The sequence below is a fragment of the Hippocampus comes genome, unplaced genomic scaffold (genome assembly GCF_001891065.2).
Source record: "Hippocampus comes isolate QL1 unplaced genomic scaffold, H_comes_QL1_v1.1 scaffold39, whole genome shotgun sequence".
In the NCBI taxonomy this organism is placed as follows: domain Eukaryota; kingdom Metazoa; phylum Chordata; class Actinopteri; order Syngnathiformes; family Syngnathidae; genus Hippocampus; species Hippocampus comes.
Window position 1 is genome coordinate 1,543,629 of NW_017842054.1, and position 20,267 is coordinate 1,563,895.

Consider the following 20,267-nt stretch of genomic DNA (forward strand, 5'->3'; position numbering starts at 1 on the left):
ATGTTGCGAATTAAAAGCCCGCTTAACAATATTCCGGCGTTCGTTTTCACACGAAACTCACAAAGGCTCTGAGCGGGGCTGTAAAATGTGTTTACGACACTGACAAACGCACAAAAGTCATTAAAACGAGCTAATTGGTGTTATTAGCCGTTTGGAAATTCGGCACGCAGCCTCAGTAGGTTGCCTGGCATCATTCGCATCGCCCGACGCGGTGAAGCCAAGCGGCCATTTGCATTGCTACTTTGACTTAAGAGTGCAATTTGCTCCACGACTAAGCTCGTAAGTCAGTTTTCCTGGCCAGTGGACGACAGAAAATCTGTCGACAAATGAGTTTGCAGGGGTCCCAACTAAAATGAACTGAAATGTTTTTTTGTTCCAGAATCCAAAAATACGTCACCCATGTACACAAATGCTGGCCCGACTGGGCCAGGACACGTTTTCCATTAATATACGATACGATACACTATATGTTGATTGATACGGCACATTCACAACAGCTACAGCTGTAACAAAGAGCTGTGACTGTGACTGTGATGTCATTTTCAACCGACAGTGGCAAATTGGGTGGATTTTGTTGCTTCATTACATTCCACGACCACAATATTCATCAGAATTCTGCGTTTAGACTAGTGGGGGTGCATCGAACATCTTCAGGTAAAGACATTTGATACTTCACTTCTCCTTTAAATAATCCAGAATAAAGATGCTATGAAATTAACAATGACGCGTATCATACTATATCCTGAAGATAGCGGGCCAGCGCCTGTTCTGGCAGGGTCACCCTGGCAACATGGCCCACCACCCGCCAAGGCTTCGCGTAGGACCCCGGAATGGCACCGATGCTGATGAAAGGGGAGAGACAACGCTGCGATTCCGCAAATGCTGCGTGAGGACAGGCATGCCACTCACGGAGCCGTCTCACGTCGCCACGAATTGCCGCTAAACCCACCGCGCTGGCAGTAACTGTCGTATCACAGCGCACGGCACTTCGCTCTGATTTGATGGGATAAAAGTTGCGGGAAAACAAACATGCCAGCACAAAGCGGGAGAGACGGAAAAGCAAAGGCAAAGAGTTCAATGGCGGCACCGAGAAAACGATGACAAGTCTCCCGGGCCGCGGGAATCAAACGCAAAGAGACAATTGTGCGCGTTAACGAGCTCAATCATTTCTGCCAAAAGCCTCAATTATTCATGCGGCTGCTGATTGTCGCGCATCCATAATGGAGCACATCGCCTTCTATTATTCACGCGCTTGCCGGCTGCCGCGCTCCAGCCGACACTGCGTCACGGCGGAGATGTTTGCTTTCATGCTGACATATGGCTTGGAAGCAGGCTCACTCAGCGCTGTTAGCGTGCCTGCATGAGCTCGCAGCACCACCGCTGGCTCCAGGCGGGATGCGCATCGCTGAACTTTTATTTCAGGCTGAAAGAAGACCTCACCAGACGGCGTATCGTAGGCCACCGGGTGCAGTGGAGTGCAGTGACTAAACTGCACGTCTCCTGAAAGGTAAACATCATGAGCTTAGTGAACACAGCCGACCACCACTCGTTGGAGCGAACTGGTGATTGAAACAGCCACTAGTGCTCTTTATACATAAGCAAATGGAACCAGCTTACAGGAAGCAGACAATGACAGCGCTCGTGGAGGGCCGATGAATGCTCGAAAGTTCAAGTGCGTAGCCCCCCCACCCAAAAAAGCAAATCTCTGCAACTGAAATGGTATTTAATTGCAAAATTAAAGGCTATGGCTCAACAATTCAGCACCAAATTGTTCTGTGTTTTTCTCATCATCAAGGTGAATGTTGGTGGGCGGAGTCTTGGGTGCCGCACCTGCCTCTCATCACCATCAACAGCGTATTTAGGCTCAGCCAGAGGCACGGTGTGGCATCCGATCGGTTCTGATTGTTTACATGTCATTTGCGCTTTGATCATTTACCTGCCATCAATATATTTTGCCAATTGTCTCATTGGCTTGTTAAATGTAAGTATTACTGTGATTTTCAGTTTTTTTGGGCAGCGGGGTTTGTGTGTTTCTTGCTGTTTGTCGACTTTTGTATTTTTTTTTTTTTTAGATTTCTGTAATATATTCCAGTTTATTACACTTTAACCATGCACAACAGGTGTCCATAAAATAAGTTCAACAGGCCATTTTTTTTCTTTTTCTCCAGTGCAGCAATATTGGCATTCCCTCTTTGTGAGGACGTGCCTGTCACCATGAGGAGCAACGAAGCTCAATGGGTTGCACCATTGCAATTATATTCGTGTGTGTATTGTATTTCTCTGTATGAGGTCAACTTGGGCCACCAAAATATTGCAGTCATTTTCCTGTACTGCTATTGCGTTGATGGATTTGGCCATGTAGAGGGCAGTACGTGCCTGGTTCCCAAGTTCAGCGATTTGCTTATCAAGGGGAAGTGTCCGGCTCATGTGAGCGCACGTGCGTGTGTACTGTTTGGCTTGGCGCTTTTGTATTTCATGCGGTATTTTTGGGGATTTTGTGGGTACAGATGATTAGTTTGAATCTTGCGCATTCTTTGAGACCCAAGGTGTGCTCAGGATGCAGTTCAAATGCATTGCAGCAGAAGGTACCACATACTAAGGTTTTGAGTTCCCCCCCCCCCCCACAACACTTAAGACCCTTGTCATTTCAATCTCTATTGGTTCAGTGACCAACTTGATGTTTTGAAATGGACTATTGGCCAATTCTGTAAACTTTGCTCCCAAAGCCTGAGTCAATAAATTCACTGGGACTGTTTGATGTGTTTTCAGCTGTGCTGGACGGCGTGCAAAGATGGCACTGAGAGGAATTTTGGCCTGTCTCTGCTTGCTAGCAGGTAATGTTACCAGAGGGAGAGGATCTATATTTATGATATTGTTTTCTTTCTTCATTTATTTTTATTTTTTCTGGCAGTGTTGCCATGCTCACATCAAACAAAGAACTGCAGCTCACAGTTTCTGGAGGACCTAACAGCTGATCTCCAGGTACTTCTGTCTAACAAGGAATATCTGTCAATGGTCAAGGAAGTTCTGGGAACCTTTGTTTTTGGGAGATATTGTTTGAAATGTGGGTACCATTCGCACAACTTTTGGGTTGCTATGGAATATCCTATAGAGTAGCTGATGTGGCAGCAGCTGAAACGAAAGTAAACTTCAGGTGGCACCCGTGCTTTAAAGGGTGTACCCAACCAGCTTGAAGTCACCTGGCAATGGTGCGGCTCACTATGTCATACTAAACATAAACAAACAAGAAAATGAATAGACTATGGGAACTAGTCCAAAAATGTAGCCCCTTGGATTTTTTTCTTTAAACTGTCTTGCCACAGAGTTGCATTTAGACAACATATTCTAATGTGAAAACGACAACGTCACTATCTGAACTTTAAGCTACTTTTATGGATGTGTATTCCAAAATGTGTTTGATACGATACACCAGATGGCAGTAGAGTGCAGTGCAAAGCCCAGGTGGACCCTGCAGCAGATGGCCACCCTGCTGCTCAACGTGAGGAATCTGACTAAGACGCTGCGAGGTACAATCAAAACTTATTCAAGAACATTTTGGATCATTCCGCGAACGGGCTCGGTTATTTGGTTAGTCATCAGGACTTCACAAATTACGGTGAGCAGTTTGCAAAGTGAGAGATGCTTTACATTTACTTGCTAGTGTAGTTCATGAAAATATACTTGACTCTTCCCTGACATCATGTTCGAGTAGTAGTTGGCTTGTGCATCACGGTTCTGAGGTTTCAAATCTCATCTAAAGGGTCCCGCCACACATTGAACAAGTTCGCTTCACTTAAAACTTAATTGTCCACAGGTGCGAGACTGAACGTGTGATTCTTTGTGCCCCGACAAAGACAAATGAGTGGTGGCCAGTCAATGTGCCATGACGATGACTCGTGCGTGACTAATATTAGAAGCATTGTAAAAAATGTACGCTTCTGCTCACAAGCTATAGAAGCTCTCCATGACATTTGTTGGATAAGCCTGACTTATTCAAAGTGTCGCTGACATTCAGATTCCCAAGGAGATCAGCTCGTGAAATGCCCGCAGCCCAAGGTTCCCAAAAATGGAGGCTTGGCATGCGCAAGCGTGGCTAACAGTCGCTTCTGCAAACCCCTGTGCAACCATGTAAGCGTCGTGCGCAAGCAGGATGACAAGCGGGTGAAGCGGACGAATGAAATGTTCTTGTTGCCTCCCTCAGGGTTACGACTTTGCCTTCCTGAGGAAAAGCAGAGTGTTTGAAGAGTGCAGCGCGGCAACGGGTTACAAGTGGAGCACTCAGTACATTGGAGGAAACAAGCTGGCAGTTTGCAACGGTGGGCATGGGTCGACTTTTTAGGGTGGTTTCGCTCTTTACGTCCAATGTCACAATTAACGGTGCCATTCTGCGAATGACAACGCTACCATGCCTTCCATGTCCATCTCTGCCGCTTGTAGAAGCGGCACTTCAAGTGGCGGGGGCCAAGTCGGCGTACTTTGCCAAAGGCGAGGACTGCCTGACCACCATGGGCAACGAACAAAGAAAGAACGACACCCTTGAAGAGGTTGCAGAGGAGCTCAAGAATCACGACGGCGTAGATGGAGATGTAGTCTCGCTCTCACTGCTGTGTGGATGAGCATTAAAAACCTTCAGTATATCCGAAAAGCATAAGGTGGTCTTTTTTTTTTTGCACTATTTATTACAGCTTCTAAACCATGCCCCCACCCCTAAAAGATCCCAAATCGGCGTAGTATTATGACAAACTTTTGCCTTGTTTAAGCCATTCACCTTTGGGTAGACGGTACCGAAGCAACAATATATAGTTGATGCTATGCCAACCAAAGAATAGGAAGCTCAGTGCCGAGGTACGCTTGTCTTGCAATTGCCCCTGGCAGTGTGTCACTGCTGACGTAACTTGTTTTCCAGACTCTGAGGCAATGTCTCTCACTGTTGCAGTTTTTCTCTTTTCTCCTGAAATAACATTCTATCACTGAAAGGGATTTCATGCAGAGTTTATTTTTGCCCCGCAAAATTCTAGACCAACACAGTTTTGGAACACGGCTGTTATGTAAGGTGGAAAGAGAATGATGTGATCGCTTTCCAGATGCACTTTGTTGAAAATAAAGTTTCCCTTTTACACAGAGGGCATTGGCCTCTAAAGGAAACAAAGTTCATCTAACATTTATGGATGCTCTTCCTGATGCATGCACTGCACACATTGTGCACTAGAGGCCAGCATGGCACCACTTACTACATGGACTGGATCAACGCTCCCAAAACCTCAACTAGAAATGTCGCTTTTTCTTTCCCCTCGGCTATGCACAGGTTGAAACAAGCCTCATTTCAGACATCTGTCAAGCCACTTTCATCAAACTGAAGACCTTGACCTCAAAGGTCAGCAGAATGGAGAATTTAAAGACAAAGTGTCATTTGTACAGACAATGAAAGCATTTATCATGGAAAATCCCATTTGAAATTTACTGTTGACTGTGTCAAGCGGGTTCGATCAATTTTCAATATCATTGATTAAAAAAGTGTTAATTTTTCAGAGTTTGTCAGTCTGTGGTGAGGTCCAACTCAGTATTGAGGATTTGACATTGGAAATAATGAACAAGGTTAACGTTGACACGCCCCACGCCACAAAATCATCACTGAGGATCATTTTTTAGAGACATCCAAGATTGATGTTTTTGCTGACGTCAATCAGAAAGGAGGAGTTATGGCTCAAAATCAAACCGAATGCATGAATAAAGGTCTGCTGTTGGTTTCAAAAACTAGTTTGAACATCATTTTTTATGAATAGGAAGACACAGACTTGAGTATTTTCCATCTTAGTTCATTTCTTTAGGCCAACAATGACCAAAGGCTCTTAACGCTCACATTAAGCAAACACTGGCAACACAAAACATGGGGGAAGGGTTTGCCAGTCAGTAGTTTTGCCAGAACACGTCAGCCTGTCTCTTAATTTTCTTCCTTCCACACACAAGAACTAGAATGTGCCGCTTCTAAGGCTGCTGCCTACCCTTGCAGTTGTCCACCTTCTACGAGAAACACATTCAAAGGACTACATTAGTGCAGGTCTCAAAATAACCTCGGTGTGCTGTACGTAGCGCGACAGGTCACAATTAAGCTCCATCTTGGCTATTCTTACAGTGACGGCATGACAGGGGTACGTACGCTCTGGAGGTGTTGGACTTCCATCCTTAGGGTCTCCAGCAGGAGCTCCATATCTCCTTCTTGGTGCATCTCCAACTCCTTCCTCATCCTGGCTAAGCAAAGAGTCAAATTAATTTAACATAGAAAAAAAATAAAAGAAAAAAGAATGTGTGAAAACCAGTTTAGCGCTGTCGCTCCACCACCGAGTACGACCCGGTTCTCAGTGTGCAACACAGTCAGCAATTATCGTCAAATGTATTTTTGAAACAAATCTCTGATTTGACTTGACAGGGTCTTTAGGAGGACAAGTATGTTTTTGTGGTCTTACTTTAGCGACATGAGACTTGAGGCACAATAATACAGATGGTGATGAAATGATTTGCCTGATTAGAGTGTCAATCAAAAGTGAGCATTTTCATCCTGTCATGGAATACAGCTCGTTCTTGGATTGAATCTCACCATAGGAAATGGTCGATCGATCCATCCCTTTCTCTCATCAACTTATTCTCGCGAGGGTTGCGGGCGTGCCGTGCCGGAGCCGATCCAAGGCGTTGTCGGGCGGTAGGCGGGGGACACCCTGAACTGGTTGCCAGCCCATCGCAGGGCACGTCTAGACCAACAACCATTCGCGCTCACAATCACACCTAGGGACGATTGTATGTTTTGGGGATGTGGGAGGACACCGGAGTACCCGGTGAAAAGCCACGCAGGCATGAGGAGAACATGCAAACTCCACACAGGAAGGCCGGGGTCGAACTCCGGACGGTGATGGCGAAGGGCTAACTGGTCAACCACCGTGCCACCCCTATTAAGATGGTAAAAATGAAAATGAAAGCTGTGCCTTCGTAACAGTCCAAAAATGTGTGAATGGATTGTGATTTCTTTTTTGGTTTGGTTTTTTTTTTTTCCACTCCATAGCAGATGTTGGAAGGTTCGATAGCACATTACGCACCCCCGTCTTTTTGATTGGAAAGTAATGAAACACTTGGACAACAGAGGCAAAATTACATTTCGCAAAGGGCAGCGCCGGTGTTTACTTTTATAGGCCATCAAATAACATTTTTGCTGGGGCATAGACTCACGAATGCCATTTTTGATTGTTTCGATAACATTTCTGTCGCGTGTAAGCGGGAAGAAAAATCCCACACACGCAAGTTAGAAATCCTCCGTCCCGTGCCCCCGTACGCTTTTGTGAGGGGGTAACAATGTGCACACTGAACACTTTTTGAACGACTCTGGTGCTCATTCAAACGGACATGCATTCAATTTGCACCAGTCGATACGCGGGGAGTTAAATATGCCTCTTACAGAGACAGCGCGGCCGGGCCTGGGGTGGGATTGATGGCTTGTGATCATGAGAATGAGTCGAGACACATCCTCGGCACTTCCTGGGGGGCCAGTAAAGCTGGCGGGCTAATGAAAGACCCACTTTTAATGAGGCTGATGGATGAACAGGACACACTAAGTACATGCATGATTTAGGGTTAGTTCAGAGGTGGGTGCGGGTTGACAAAAGCCAATGGCGTGAAAAAGACACAATACAAGCAGCAGAGTGTGTTCCGCCACTGAGGTTGACAAAAAAGACAATTTTCTATCAATTACTGCAGAAAGCGGGACAGTACATATGACAGACAAGACACATTGGAACGGATGCAGCGGGTGTGACAGAGTAAACAGATAACGATATATCCGTGACGGTAGATACGAGGACGAGGGATACGATACAGTATGTTGTATTCTGCCTTCGCTCCCAAAGTCAGCAGGAATCGAACTCAGGACTATGAGGTAGGTGCGCTAACCAGTCAACCACCGTGCCGCCCTGTATAGGGAATATTAAAATTCCTCGCGCGTGGCCTGCTGCAAGGCATCCTGGCTAAAAGCTCCAAACCGCACGGCTCCTCATCCAGTCAGCGTCAAAAAAGCTGACAGCCTCACTGCTGCGCATGTCAAATGAATGAACGACAAGTTAATGATGCCAAAAGAGGTTTTTTAACATTGCGAGAAAACAACCGGGGCCAGCGGGACGCCGGCAGCAGGAGCAGCAAAGCCTAATTGCACTTCTCTTGAGAAAGATGGATTTGCAGCTGCGGCTGTTCTGCGGTATTTAACGTTAAAGGAGCGAAAGCAGGCTGCTGGCGAGATGTCCGGCGTTTATTAGGAAGCGAGCGCCCCGAGAGGGAAGACGGGACTCGCTTTCACAAGCCATCGAAAGTCACTTCAGCACCCCGATGCCTCCAAACAGCCTCTGACGCACGGCTGTAGTTGATTACTTTTTGTTGACGCTGCCAAGCGGCGCTTGTTTGGGCTGACACTCATACTGGGCCAATTGCTACATTTGTGGGATTCGAAACTGTCACTCGGGTGTAAAAATTAGCGTGCAGTTGCTCGGGGCAGCGTAGCTGTTTTCAACTTTAAGCACTGTACATTACATTGTAATCGTGTGTTGTTTGTTTCTATACTTCATTTGGTCTGAGACATTATTTAAGATCAGATATATTTACCGGTACGTTGTGTTCATGTTTAGACACAACCTAATGTCACAGTGGTCAATTATTGGGGGAAAAAATGCCTCGTTTCTGATGAGCATAGCCTACGATGCTATTATCATATAACGTTGGTGCTTGGGGAGATAATAGTCATAAACGGTTTGAAAACCGCTGTGTCCATTTCTTTTTGAACACTCACGTGACGACGGCGTCATCCGTGAACACTTTCTGAGCGGCAGCTTGGTTCCGGGCCTGCAGAGTCGCTGTAATTTCTTTGGCCTCGCTCAGCTGCTGCTCCAAGTCTGAACGGAGATTTCAGATTAGACGTGGGACTCATGTTGGATTGGACATCTGTCGCCGAGGGCGTTGACCTGACCTGCGTGTATGCTTTTGAGAGCCTGCAGTTCCAGCCGGACACTCCTCTTCTGCCGCTGCAGGTCGCCCATGTGACGGTTCCTCTGGATCATCTTCTCCATTGCTGAGTCTGTCGGGACAAAAACGGGAAACTGAGAAGAACATGTTGAGATGGGGTTTTGGGAACATTTTGGACATTTCTCAGTGAGAGGAAACACTGCGCCAAAGTGCGAAAGACAGTGCGCGTAAACCAGAGTGACGACACGATCTTTATCTTTCCCTTCTCGGACTGATGTTATTTCTCTTCATGGAAAATGAGCTTTGAAACCTTTTTTCCAGGCCATTTTTTTTCTCCATGCAATTTGTTCAACATCCACAGAAAAAAACCTCAGGGATGACGACGACACTCTGGTGAATTGAAATGACACAAATGTTGCCGATGCACGTTTATTCGATGGGCCAAAAACAAATGAAAACACTCGCAAGGAGCGTGACACACACACGACACTGAACTAACCCCATGGTAGGCAGCTTGGGACATCACTAACCTGAACAGCATTTTGCGTGTGTGTGCGTGTGAGAATCAAGGTGCCACTGCACATCTTGGGGAAAAAAAAAAGTCATTGTTCGGAGAAATGAATGGATAATGTGGAGTGTGTTCTAACCTTTGCACAAAGCGTCCACCTCCATGTCCAGGCCGAGGACCTCGGCGTGCGTTTGACGGGTCGCCTCTGTGCTCCCGCAGAGATTAAATTCACCGTTGAAGGTGGAGATCTCCCGCAAGAATTCTTGCTCCTCGTCTTTAAAGGCCGCCCTCATTCTGGCCTGGTGCGGGGAGGTCAGACCGCCAACGACACAATATGGGCATGAGCACCGCTGCTCCTGACAACGTGATGGGATGGCGTGAACCAACCAGGCGTTCTTGGAGGCGAGCCTTCTCGCTGAGGAGCTCCTCGCATTGCTTGGAAATCTGCTCGTCACATTTCTTCAACAAGTGCCGCAGCAGCTTCATGGTAGACAACTGCTGGCTCTGAAGCACAAACCACGAGCGAAGGTCAAATACAGGACGAGATGTGCAGCAAAGAGCAAAAGAGACTCCTCCCAAAAAGTGGGCACATTGGACTTTTGGGTGAAATTTCTGGATGGACTTAAAACGCAGCACAACCTTTACAACTGAACTTCAGTTGACCTTCTGTGAATTTTGGAATGTTGAATTTTGTCAGAAACATTTTCAGAAAAAGGTCAGACTAAAGATTCACTTGGTTGGATTTACAAGCACTCCAGACTAATCTGGACACATTGAATGCCAGCCAATTGGACATCATATGTCCCCTTTCTAGAAGGGAACCGTATCTCACAGATGCGTCACGTCCCTCGAGGTACGTTGTCACCAGGTTCGACGCTTCACATTTCATTATTGACCTTCGCCATCTCGGGGTCAGGTTCAAAATCAATAAAGCGCTCTCCTTGATGAAATCATCTCTCCTAAAATGGCCACGAATGGTTGGGAAAGACCAACAGGGTGATTTGACAAAACAGGCGGCTTTGAATGCAGTACATCCCGTTGCTGCAAAACTATAAGATGCCAAAGTTTCCATGTGATCGTAACTCAACGGGACGGCGTTTATTGTCTCGCTGCGTGATGACGCCGCTCTGCACCAAAAGCGAGCCAGTGGTACAAGTGTTCTTTCTGTAAGTGGCTCTTCAAAGTTTCCTCAGGTCAACTTTCCGCATCCATCACAAAGGCAGCGAGTTTATTGCTGCTAATGCGGTCACGCGGGACCACATGGGATCGTTGGAAGCCAATGGTTCTCAAAGTTGGGTTCGTGGATCCCCGAAGGTCCCCAAAAATCAGTTGCAAAAAAACAACAAAAAAAAGTTTATGGTATCGTTTCGGAAACATTCATAGCTTTCTACAGGGGCAGGCGCACCAGTAAAACATACAAGAGGTGAAACAATTAATTAATCGACAATTGTTCTGATCACCGATAATCCATTCATAACTTTGCTGCTGTGAATTGGGAATTTCTCCATTGCGAGACTAATAAAGGTTTTCTTATCTGATCTTATCTTATCTTATAATCGTTTTGAGACGTTGTTTAGCATAAAATTGTCCAAATCTCTGTTTTGTGTAGTCCCTCCACGAAAGCAGACTACTTATTATTTGTGTTGTTTTTTTGTTTTGTTTTGTTTTTTTCAAAAAAGCCATTCGCAGACATCTGTTGTTTTATACTCCGGGAAACAAAGCTCGACATTTTTCCTGATTTGCTGACATTTTATGCACCCAAAAAAAAAAAAAAAAAAAAAACCCTAATCAAATCAATTTATGTTTGTGTAAAGGAAAGTTTTTGAGTCGAGGAAAAATACTGTGAGGGCCCCCTGGATGCAAATCTTCGCGATCCCTTGATAGTCGCGGCGTCATTGGGCTTCACCAGCTGCTTTGGATGCCGCCACCGTTCATCAGGCGCGATGTAAAATACTTTTGTTTTCATTTTGTGATGTGTGAGGAGAGGTCGTTGTGCTCGCTCACACAAGCGCGCCGCACACACTTGACTCAGATGTTGCTCACGGACATCGCACTGGAAGATTTGCTGATCTGACAAGCAGTGGCTCAAGCAAGCTGATGCCAGAAATGGCATCTCATGCGCGCGCTACCAGCACTGGCTAATGTTATCCGCTGGAAATTAGGCATTGATCTCGGCATCGATCCACCGCCGCGCTCGTCTGACAGACGGGAGAGATGAAGTGTTTGAAATCATGAAGTGGGTCAGAAGGTCAATATGCCAATACGGCTGACTCTTGCTGACATGTCACTTGACACTCGCACTTACCGCCTCTTTGTATTGCGGTTTTATGTGATGTTCCTTATCATATTTCATCAAATTAAACATAAATAGGCCGAAAGAAGATCCCATGTGGGGAATAACGTCTGGTGAACTGCTATCCATTTGTGAATTTGTATTTCTTTTCTGTGGACTCTAGCAACTATTGACTTCCCGACAAAACAAACAATGGTAGTCACTTCGACAGATTTCATCTGTAAGACATTTTTGGATGGGTAATGTTGAGTAGTAAGTTGGAAATAATATTAGGGGTAAACCAATTAATCGGCCATCTGATTTTTTGGGGGCCGATATCGGCTCTTTCCAAAAATAATCACACGTCAATACATATTCCTACTTTCTTGTGAAACAGTGAATGCGGTTCAGCATGGGAGTCACTCAGAAAAGATGTCCTTGCGCTGTTTGCACACTAATGGGATGACTATCTTTTGTTGAGCGTTGCTCACCTTCGCTTCAAGTTCTTCAGTGATCTTCAGGTACTTTTCTGTGGCAGCTTTCACTTGAGAGTTGCATCTGATGATGGCTGCTTTCACTGCGACAAACATGAAAACTAAAATACTTGAACGTCCTTAAAAAAAAAAAAAAAAAGAAAAAAAAAGAGAGATGATACGTTTGGAGCCTTTGTGGGCCTTCAGAGATTTGAAAACACACAACTTAAAAAAAAAAAAAAAAGAATCATCTCGCCCTCAGATTGTTCCTCCACTAAGCAGGCTGGCATTTAGCATCTGAGAGACTCATTGGCTATAATTTCATCACAGCGGGCCAAGTACACAACTCACCTTTCTTTAATTGTTGAGACTGCACACTGTTGTGTTGTTCTGCCATCAGAATTTGGTGTAAAAGTTCGTCCAAACTCAAAGCGGATGTGAGGAGGTCTGAAGAAATGAGAGAGAGAGAGGGAGAGAGAGAGAGAGAGAGAGAGAGAGAGAGAGAGAGAGAGAGAGAATGTTTCAATACACGTTATTAGCTCACCGTTGGTGACATTGTAGGCTACACGCTTCAAAAGTGCAACTAAAATAGAAAACAGACCGCCGCATTCCATGTTTCACCAGGCTGTATAACACAACTAGCTCTAAGTTAATTAATTGAAAATTATTCATGTTGATTATATGTTGACTGTTTCTGTGTTTACAAGCTTTCCAATGACAGCAACTTTTTTTTTTGAGTGGGATCAAGGGGGCTACAAAAGCTTGAAAGTGGCATTTAAAAACAATTAGCATGAAACTGATGCATTTTCACCATTTTTAAATATTTATCACAAAAAATGATACTTAAATAGCTGTGAGCTCAATTAATATTTGAGACTTGACTTTGATTCTCTCCTCTTTCATCTCAAACTGCTTGAAACAACAAAGCGTGTGAGGGAAAAGTAGTTAAAGATTGCACGACTGTCCGTGTTTTATGTTATGTGTTGCGTTTATTATTTTACTTTATGTTAACTGTTTTGTTAAGCGCTTTGTTACAGCTGCAGCTGTTGTGAAAGCGCTCTATAAATCAGGATGTATTGTATTGTACAACACAAACCGTTAGCCGTGACACACCAGTTAAAGACGTCACAATCAGCATTGCAGCCTCCAGCTAATTTGCACTAATGCAACTAAAATGGGACTTTGGTGTTTTATATGTTACAATTTTTTTACACCAGTGCATGTTCAACGTTCGTACCACTATTGGTTGACGTGACTGGTGTCAAATGTTAGAAGCTAAGATGCTAACACTTTAGCAACATAACCAACGGCTAGCTGGTCTTCCATTCCTCGCCTTAACTTCGGTTTTGTGTACTACAACGCCACAAAGTCTTCCAGTCGTAAAAACATCATTTAAACCGAAGGCAGGTGATTTTGATGCCCCATTTTCACAGCTATAGACAGCTATAAGTCAATTGAGTGACATGTGACTCACCGCCGCCGCCGCGAATATTCCAGTTCTTCATTGCCATTTTATGGTTAGTTTAACGGTCGTGACACTGGAACTTCCTGCCAAATAATACACCCATCCTTCAGTTCGACACGGGACACTTCATGACGATCGAAACACTTGAGAGAAATACTGGAATTAATTTGTCGGTATTCGTAAATTAGGGACAAGGTGGTAGTCGTTCATCTCCTTGCAATTTTTTTAGAATTTGTTCAATGCATCTCAGCTTTCTTTCGTACTTATTTTAGGTAAGGTAAAGTAAGTTTGTCACTAGGTTATAAAATGCTTGCCTGTGAATGAGGAATAAGTGGTTTGGACAATAGATGCATGGAATTTTTAAACTTTTCATTCAAAACTAAAATGAGATTAATTTTTTCTGTTATTATTGATTTATTCTTGTGTATTCGTTTAATTTGAATGATCCACCCTGAGCTTTGTCGGGGTGCTTTACCGAAAAGAAACGATAGATGGCGGCAGTGTCCACTGTGTTACGGCCTGCTTTGGACGCGTATGCAGTATACTGTACATATAATGTGTGTATATGTATATATATCTGTGTATGTATGTATGTATGTATGTATATCTGGTTCGTAATAAATATGCAGCTGAAAGATGTCCAATTACAACCAAAAGTAACAACCCGACTTCAAATACTTCCCACAAATGCAACTCTGTTGTGTGTTTTGTTTTAATAGGTGTGCAAATGAGGTCGGTGCTGGAGAGGGAACTTAATGAAACACTTCATAAATGCTCCGAATGGTCCTTTAGAGTGCGGCAATGATACTTTGAAAGAAGGTGGAGTGGGTGGGGGTGAGGGGGTTCTTCTTTGGCAGGTTATTTTCATTACGCGCGCGCTGGGACCGCGGTGCTCATTAAAGATAAATATGTATTTGTGCTAGTAACACGGCCGCGGCGCGCAGACTGGCAGCGCTTCTCGGTCTGCTCGGGCTCTCTCAGCTTCTTCTGCTCATCCTTGTGGTTCTTGCGTGCGCTGCACGCATTGGTGGTTGCGCACTTGAGGGGGAAGCTGGCGCGCTCCTGCTGCTCAATGCGCCACTTGGTCAGACGCGAGCATCCCGCCGGACGAGCACATTTGGACTTGCACAGCTTTTCCAGCGTTACTTGCTTCCAACAAGTACTTGCGTGAAAAGGGGATTGCTTTTGATTTCGCTTCCAAATATGTGGCAATGGAATTCCTTCCCGTGGATTTAAAGTGAGCCCAACTTTGCGCTTTTTCTTCCAAGGAGGCTGTTTCTTGTCGCGTGTGAGGAGAGGATGATGCTCGCTGGACTCTGTCTTCTTCTGCCTCTTTTAGGTACACGTTGGCCTCTTTCTTTCTTGGCTTCATTTGTATTGCTTTGCACTCGGCTGCGAGGCTGAAGCCTGATTCAAGCTGGAGCAGCTCCCACGGTTCGTTCGCAGGTCCCAAGTGCGCGACGTCAGAAACACAAAGTCAGCAAGAGATTATTGGCCTTGTCAGGAGGATCAACTTTTACCCACTGAAGTTTGAATACTTGTAGTGTTCCTGGTCACTTCACTTTGCAACTGTTCACATTTGATAGGAAAGCTTGCGCATTTTGGAAATGTGACGGTTAAAGGGCTGCAACTGGCGAGGCTTCTCCCAATAGCTGCACCGTGACACGGCGGCGACTCAGAAGTGTTTCTCATGTTTCCACCCTGTCGTGCAGCTCAACGAGACCACCAACATACCACAGACGCTTGTACAAAGACCCGATACAAAACGTGTCGTTCGAGAAAACCATGGATGACAATCTCGATGCTGTGTCCCAAAACAAAAAATGGCAATCCTGTGATTCAATATCATGCAAATGAAAAAAAAAGTTCTCGTCCTTTGAGCCTTTCCGCGCATCTGTCTGCCGAAATAGCAGAAACAGCGGAGAAATAAGTGTCGTTCTAGACATGACGACGCCATTATTGTGTCCAAAAATTTATTATTCAAACAAAAATAGTGACACTGGGAAATCGCATTGCAAAGTGTTTCTAATAGTTTGACGCTTTCATGTAGCTATGAAAAAAAGATATTTCAGAAACATTTTGACAAGACATGATACAAAATATTTTGCTCCAGATAATGTTGTTACGTTTACTTTTACACTGAGAATTGTTCCGAATATTTTGATGTTTTTATTTAGCTAAATAATGTAACCAGAATATCAGAAACAAAAAAAGCATAGTTACAGATTACAATACATGAACATTTCGTCTGAATCGAAACAATTGAACAATTGAATTGAAAAGTGTTTACATATTTTGAATTAGATTGAAAAAAAACGGTTTCTTGAAAAACAGGACACTATTTCAAATAAACAGTGCAGAACATTCACAAACATGAATTGGTTGATCATTGTTTACCAAAGTAAAAGTAAACGTCTGAAAATGTTTAACGTTAATGAAACACAAATACAATGAGTCTGTTTTTCATGGAGGACTGCAAAAAGAATATTTACTGTCGAGAGGGTAAAATTGCAACAATTTGCGGTTGAACAATGTTTCTAAAACTATGAATCGATTCTCAAAATAGTTGCCGCTGAATCAATTAATTGTTGCACCTGTAATTGATCTTCGCGTGGTTTTAATGGCAACAAAAATTTATTTTGCTCCATAAGGGGTGGAGCTTCGTGTTGCGCCTGTAATTGATCTTCGCGTGGTTTTAATGGCATCAAAAATTTATTTTGCTCCATAAGGGGTGGAGCTTCATGAAATTTGGTCATAGCGTTCGCTCGTAAAAAAAAAAAATGTAAAAGTTCCCTGCTGCCCCCTTGTGACCACTCGAGGCAATTACAAATCTTTTTATGTGGGGGAATTTTCGCAAGATAAATGACAAAATATCCACGCCCCGAGTTTTTGCATCGTTTGTAATACTTTTATTATCAATTGAGTGATCCGTGAGTATGACGTGGCGCAAGAACAAGAAAACGTCAGGGTGTGCCTAATCAAGTGCCCCTCAACCTTTCCAGATGGGCTGCACGGGGCCGAGGAGGGCGGGCGGTCGTCGCGCGTGGACTGCGTGCGGGCCAGCGAGCAGTGCCTGAAGGAGGCGTCGTGCAGCAGCAAGTACCGGACCATGCGGCAGTGCGCCGCCGGCGTCGCCAAGGAGGGCAACTTCAGCGGCGTGGCTCGGCGCGACGCCCAGGACGAGTGCCGCAGCGCCGTGGACGCGCTCAAACAGAGCCCGCTGTACAACTGCCGCTGCAAGAGGGGCATGAAGAAGGAGAAGAACTGCCTGCGCATCTACTGGGGCATCTACCAGACCTTACAAGGTGCGTCGGTCAGTCCGTCTGTCCGGAGAGGAGTAGGCCTCCACTGCCCGATGACACGTTCTCGCTCACCCAACAGTCCACGGAGGCAGGCCAAGCTACTCGGTCTCACCTCCTCGGTATCCATTTCATTTCCGGCACCGCTTATCCCGAACAGGGGTCGCGCGGAGTGGCTGGAGCCAATTTCGGCTGACTTTGGGCGGAAGGTGGACGACACCGGTCGCCAGTCAGTCTCAAGACAAAGAATACAAACATAGTATCATTCCAATTTACTTTTCCTCTAAAAAAAATAAAAAGGTAGAACAAAAATATATATCTGTGAATTTACTTTAAGGCCGTATCAGCCAGCCTTTAATCAAAGTTGGAAAAAGCCCAAACGTAGCACAGATCTTGTGATCCACAAGCAGTCCAGCGCGATCATGACCAATGACTTGGCCTCCCTTCAAAAATCGACCCCCTCTCACCCCCTTTCACGCAATCCTGCGAAGCCGAGACGCACTTTGACCTCCGCAGTCACTGTCTGCGGACATAATGAAGCTTGAAGGCCCTCAGCGCTGGACAGTTCCAGCCTAAAGGCCGCACCACTCCGAAAGGAGGAGGATGGATCGTGAGGGAAGCGGGCCAGGGGGTCGCTCGGTGCTTGTGAGTGTGTCGGGGGGGCAGGGCACCACTGAGGGGGGGCAAAGAGTAAACTCGGTGCCGTCCCTGCGAGGCGACTCGCAGTTGTGCAAGGCTGCTGACCAAGCTGCCTAATCGAGCGTGAGGCTGCGGGCCAGCGTGGATATCGACTGACCTACATAAGCGCGTCACAAGCGGGACAGTCATAAACAACACGCCGACACGCAGACAAGACACGTCTATGCCTCGACCGACCAGTGGCTCCAATGGCCAAGTAACTTGCGTTCAGATACTGCGGCGATATTTTGGGGCTCACATCCATCGCTGTCGAGCCGTGAAACGTTTGTCACTCATGGCGCAAATGCCATCCAGCCTTTTTTGGATGCCGTCCGTCCTCCCAACACGGCCGGTTCAAAGGGTCGGCGCATCAACAAGCTTTGCGCAAGCTTTTTAACCAAAAGGATAGCATCAGACAGCTAGCATGATATCTGATGCCGCCATTTCCATTTTGCATCATAAGGGACCGGGATTGGTCACAACATTGTCCCGATCGGTCTGTCGGCGAGCGCGCGGGTCCGTCTTCCTGTCGACCGGTCGTATTTCTGGAACGGTTTGTGCTCTTGTGCTTTGCATCGGTTGCGTAGAACGAAAGCTCTCACGATGACACAAACTCAGCATTCCTTGTCAAGGCACAACAATTGCATGAAACGGCGTGAGTCGCAGCGTCTTCGTCACACGCCTGTCTCTAACTTGCCCTTCTCCCCGCCAGGTAACGACTTTCTGGAGGATTCTCCCTACGAGGCCGCCAACGGTCGCCTGGCGGACATTTTCCGCCTGGCCCCCATCATCGGTGAGTGGGGTCGATGCCTTTCACGCCGTCTCTGGGTCGTTTTGTCCCGCGCTCCGCTCCGCGCCGCTCTCGGAGCCTCCCGTAGTTTGTCCGCCGTACATCCGCACCCTGCCCCCAACCCGATAATCCACCTCCTCTACCCGGCCACGCCGCATGGAAGTGATCCCGCATGGTGGAGAGAACTTCTGAGTCTCATTGCGCAGTGACGAAAAACATAAGATGGCGGTTTGTGCGGCGCGCAGTCGACCGCAGAAGTACTCCAACGCTCTACTTGGACGACTGTACTGACCGATTCAACTCCTTGACTTCAAGAGGGATTTGCAGCGTTAAAACTGCTCAGAAGATTGAAATGTAGCTTCCAGCCGTACATGCACATGAGTCTTTTAGTTCCCACCGCGGAACTCTCCATGTTGCCAGCACGTCGAGATGTGCGTCAGGCGTGCAGATGAGCGTCTTGCGCTATTGCGCTCTTCTTCGCTTGCGCGCTGGTGTCTTGAGCCTGTTTCACGAGGCTCGTGATCACCGCCGCAGGCTAAGATCGCCATATCAAAGACACGTCAAATCAAAGTGACGCACTCGGCCTCCTCATCCACAAAGACGTCCTTTTAGGAGGCTGGGCTGCCCTCAAAACAACGACGACGCCTCTGCCACTCGTACGGGCGACATCATAACGTGGGTGGTTGCAGGATAAAAAAAGGATCACGTGTCCATTTTGAGTATCCCGTTGAGCATGGAGGAGGCCGCGCACAAAATCCCAATATGTTCCATGGCGGTGGCGAACTTGTGTCTTTAGAAATTACTTTTTGCAATGACTTGATGAATCGGGGTGGGGGTGGGGGGGCATTTTTTAATGTCCATCCCTTTACGCAAAGACAGGACATTATTTATTTCCAAAGTAATCGCAGATCTTTGCTGGCATGCTGCAGTTTGTCCTCAATTCAAAACCGGTCTCACTCCAGCTTCTTTTCATCTTTACTCTGCACTTTGTATTTTTCCCGCAGCCTGTTTCTGCAGCAAACCGGAACTGTGTGCTCATGGTGTGTTGTCGTTACTTGCAAACGGTCTCATGCAAAGTCTTCCCGTTTAGTCTCCGCATTGACCTCCGGCAGCTTGTTTGGGCTTCTTTTATATCTCGAGTATCCAAACTTTTTTTGCCGTTTGAGGGCCGCGTACAGAAAAATGGAAGGATGAAAGGGCCACTTTAACATGTCATTTTTAGGATTTCATATATTTTATTTTTTTGTCATGATGCGGGCCGCTGAAAAATGGGTGGTGGTTCGTAAATGGCCCTCCGCTCTTAGTTTGGACACCTCTGGATTAGTTCAATGTCGTCAGCATGCAGTTGGTCTTGCGTGGCTGTAATTTTTGGACTTCAAATTTGGTTCACAGCAAGCTGTTGTCCTGTTGCCGTTCTTTTTTTTGAATGATCTGGCAGCCCGTTTAGGCAGTGAGCTATTCAGCCCCGAATCACCTGTCGAGTGCCGTTGTGCGTTCTATTCCTCTGGTTCAAAGCGGTCTCACAGAAAGCTCCCTTCCCTGTTTACATTTCTTCGGCATCCTGTCGAGGCAGCTAACTAGGTGGGCCTGAATGACTGACCGTCACGGCACGCGCTTGCGATTTCTGTAGTTGAAAGCCGCTTCAAACCGCCGAGCCCCTCGTGCGGCCGAGTCTGCTTTGATCCCTACGGCGGCCCGTTGAGGCAATGACGCACGCTTCCCGTTCCTGCCAAGTAGACGGCCAGATTGAAAACGATGTCGGTCCGTTGCGCCAAAGAGCCTTTTAAA

The 20,267-nt window shown here is 46.1% G+C and overlaps 3 protein-coding genes across 5 annotated transcripts in view; 2 read left to right on the forward strand and 1 right to left on the reverse strand.

The window, feature by feature from the left end:
* The first annotated feature begins 1,864 nt into the window (after window positions 1-1,864).
* Window positions 1,865-4,648, forward strand: LOC109509968 (uncharacterized). The gene is made up of 7 exons (XM_019859940.1): window positions 1,865-1,981; window positions 2,770-2,834; window positions 2,912-2,982; window positions 3,434-3,527; window positions 4,016-4,128; window positions 4,202-4,316; window positions 4,438-4,648. Exons 2-7 carry the CDS (start codon window positions 2,792-2,794, stop codon window positions 4,614-4,616), a joined length of 615 nt encoding a protein of 204 aa, XP_019715499.1. The 5' UTR covers window positions 1,865-1,981; window positions 2,770-2,791; the 3' UTR covers window positions 4,617-4,648.
* A 1,152-nt stretch (window positions 4,649-5,800) lies between these two features.
* On the reverse strand, window positions 5,801-13,844 carry LOC109509967 (coiled-coil domain-containing protein 172-like). 3 transcript variants are annotated; one of them, XM_019859936.1, is made up of 9 exons: window positions 13,722-13,844; window positions 12,599-12,694; window positions 12,266-12,351; window positions 9,890-10,006; window positions 9,642-9,801; window positions 8,999-9,106; window positions 8,822-8,924; window positions 6,158-6,245; window positions 5,801-6,021 (listed from the first exon to the last, which is right to left on the reverse strand). In XM_019859936.1, exons 1-9 carry the CDS (start codon window positions 13,756-13,758, stop codon window positions 5,986-5,988), a joined length of 831 nt encoding a protein of 276 aa, XP_019715495.1. In that variant the 5' UTR covers window positions 13,759-13,844; the 3' UTR covers window positions 5,801-5,985. The 3 variants fall into 3 exon arrangements, with proteins under 3 accessions (XP_019715495.1, XP_019715496.1, XP_019715497.1); XM_019859937.1 differs by lacking the exon at window positions 13,722-13,844 and adding an exon at window positions 13,536-13,675; XM_019859938.1 differs by lacking the exons at window positions 12,599-12,694; window positions 13,722-13,844 and adding an exon at window positions 10,335-10,461 and having other exon boundaries at window positions 12,266-12,335.
* Window positions 13,845-14,581: 737 nt separating this feature from the next.
* The window catches only part of gfra1a (gdnf family receptor alpha 1a), a 38,923-nt gene continuing 33,237 nt past the window's right edge, over window positions 14,582-20,267 (forward strand). The window contains exons 1-3 of the mRNA XM_019859956.1: window positions 14,582-15,051; window positions 16,715-17,017; window positions 18,402-18,482. Of these exons, the coding sequence (XP_019715515.1) occupies window positions 15,012-15,051; window positions 16,715-17,017; window positions 18,402-18,482 (424 nt within the window). The 5' untranslated portion in view covers window positions 14,582-15,011. The remainder of the gene's footprint in view (window positions 15,052-16,714; window positions 17,018-18,401; window positions 18,483-20,267) is intronic.

Excerpts from the sequence above, each read along its gene's own strand:
- LOC109509967 (XM_019859936.1), bottom strand. The coding sequence starts at position 13,758 with ATGGCAATGAAGAACTGGAATATTCGCGGCGGCGGCG. Across the intron at positions 9,802-9,889 it reads CTCGCCTCCAAGAACGCCTG|GCCAGAATGAGGGCGGCCTT; the intron begins GTTGGTTCACGC and ends TCCCCGCACCAG. Across the intron at positions 8,925-8,998 it reads TCTCAAAAGCATACACGCAG|ACTTGGAGCAGCAGCTGAGC; the intron begins GTCAGGTCAACG and ends ATCTCCGTTCAG.
- LOC109509968 (XM_019859940.1), top strand. The coding sequence starts at position 2,792 with ATGGCACTGAGAGGAATTTTGGCCTGTCTCTGCTTGCTAGCAG. Across the intron at positions 2,983-3,433 it reads ACCTAACAGCTGATCTCCAG|ATGGCAGTAGAGTGCAGTGC; the intron begins GTACTTCTGTCT and ends ACGATACACCAG. Across the intron at positions 4,317-4,437 it reads CAAGCTGGCAGTTTGCAACG|AAGCGGCACTTCAAGTGGCG; the intron begins GTGGGCATGGGT and ends TGCCGCTTGTAG.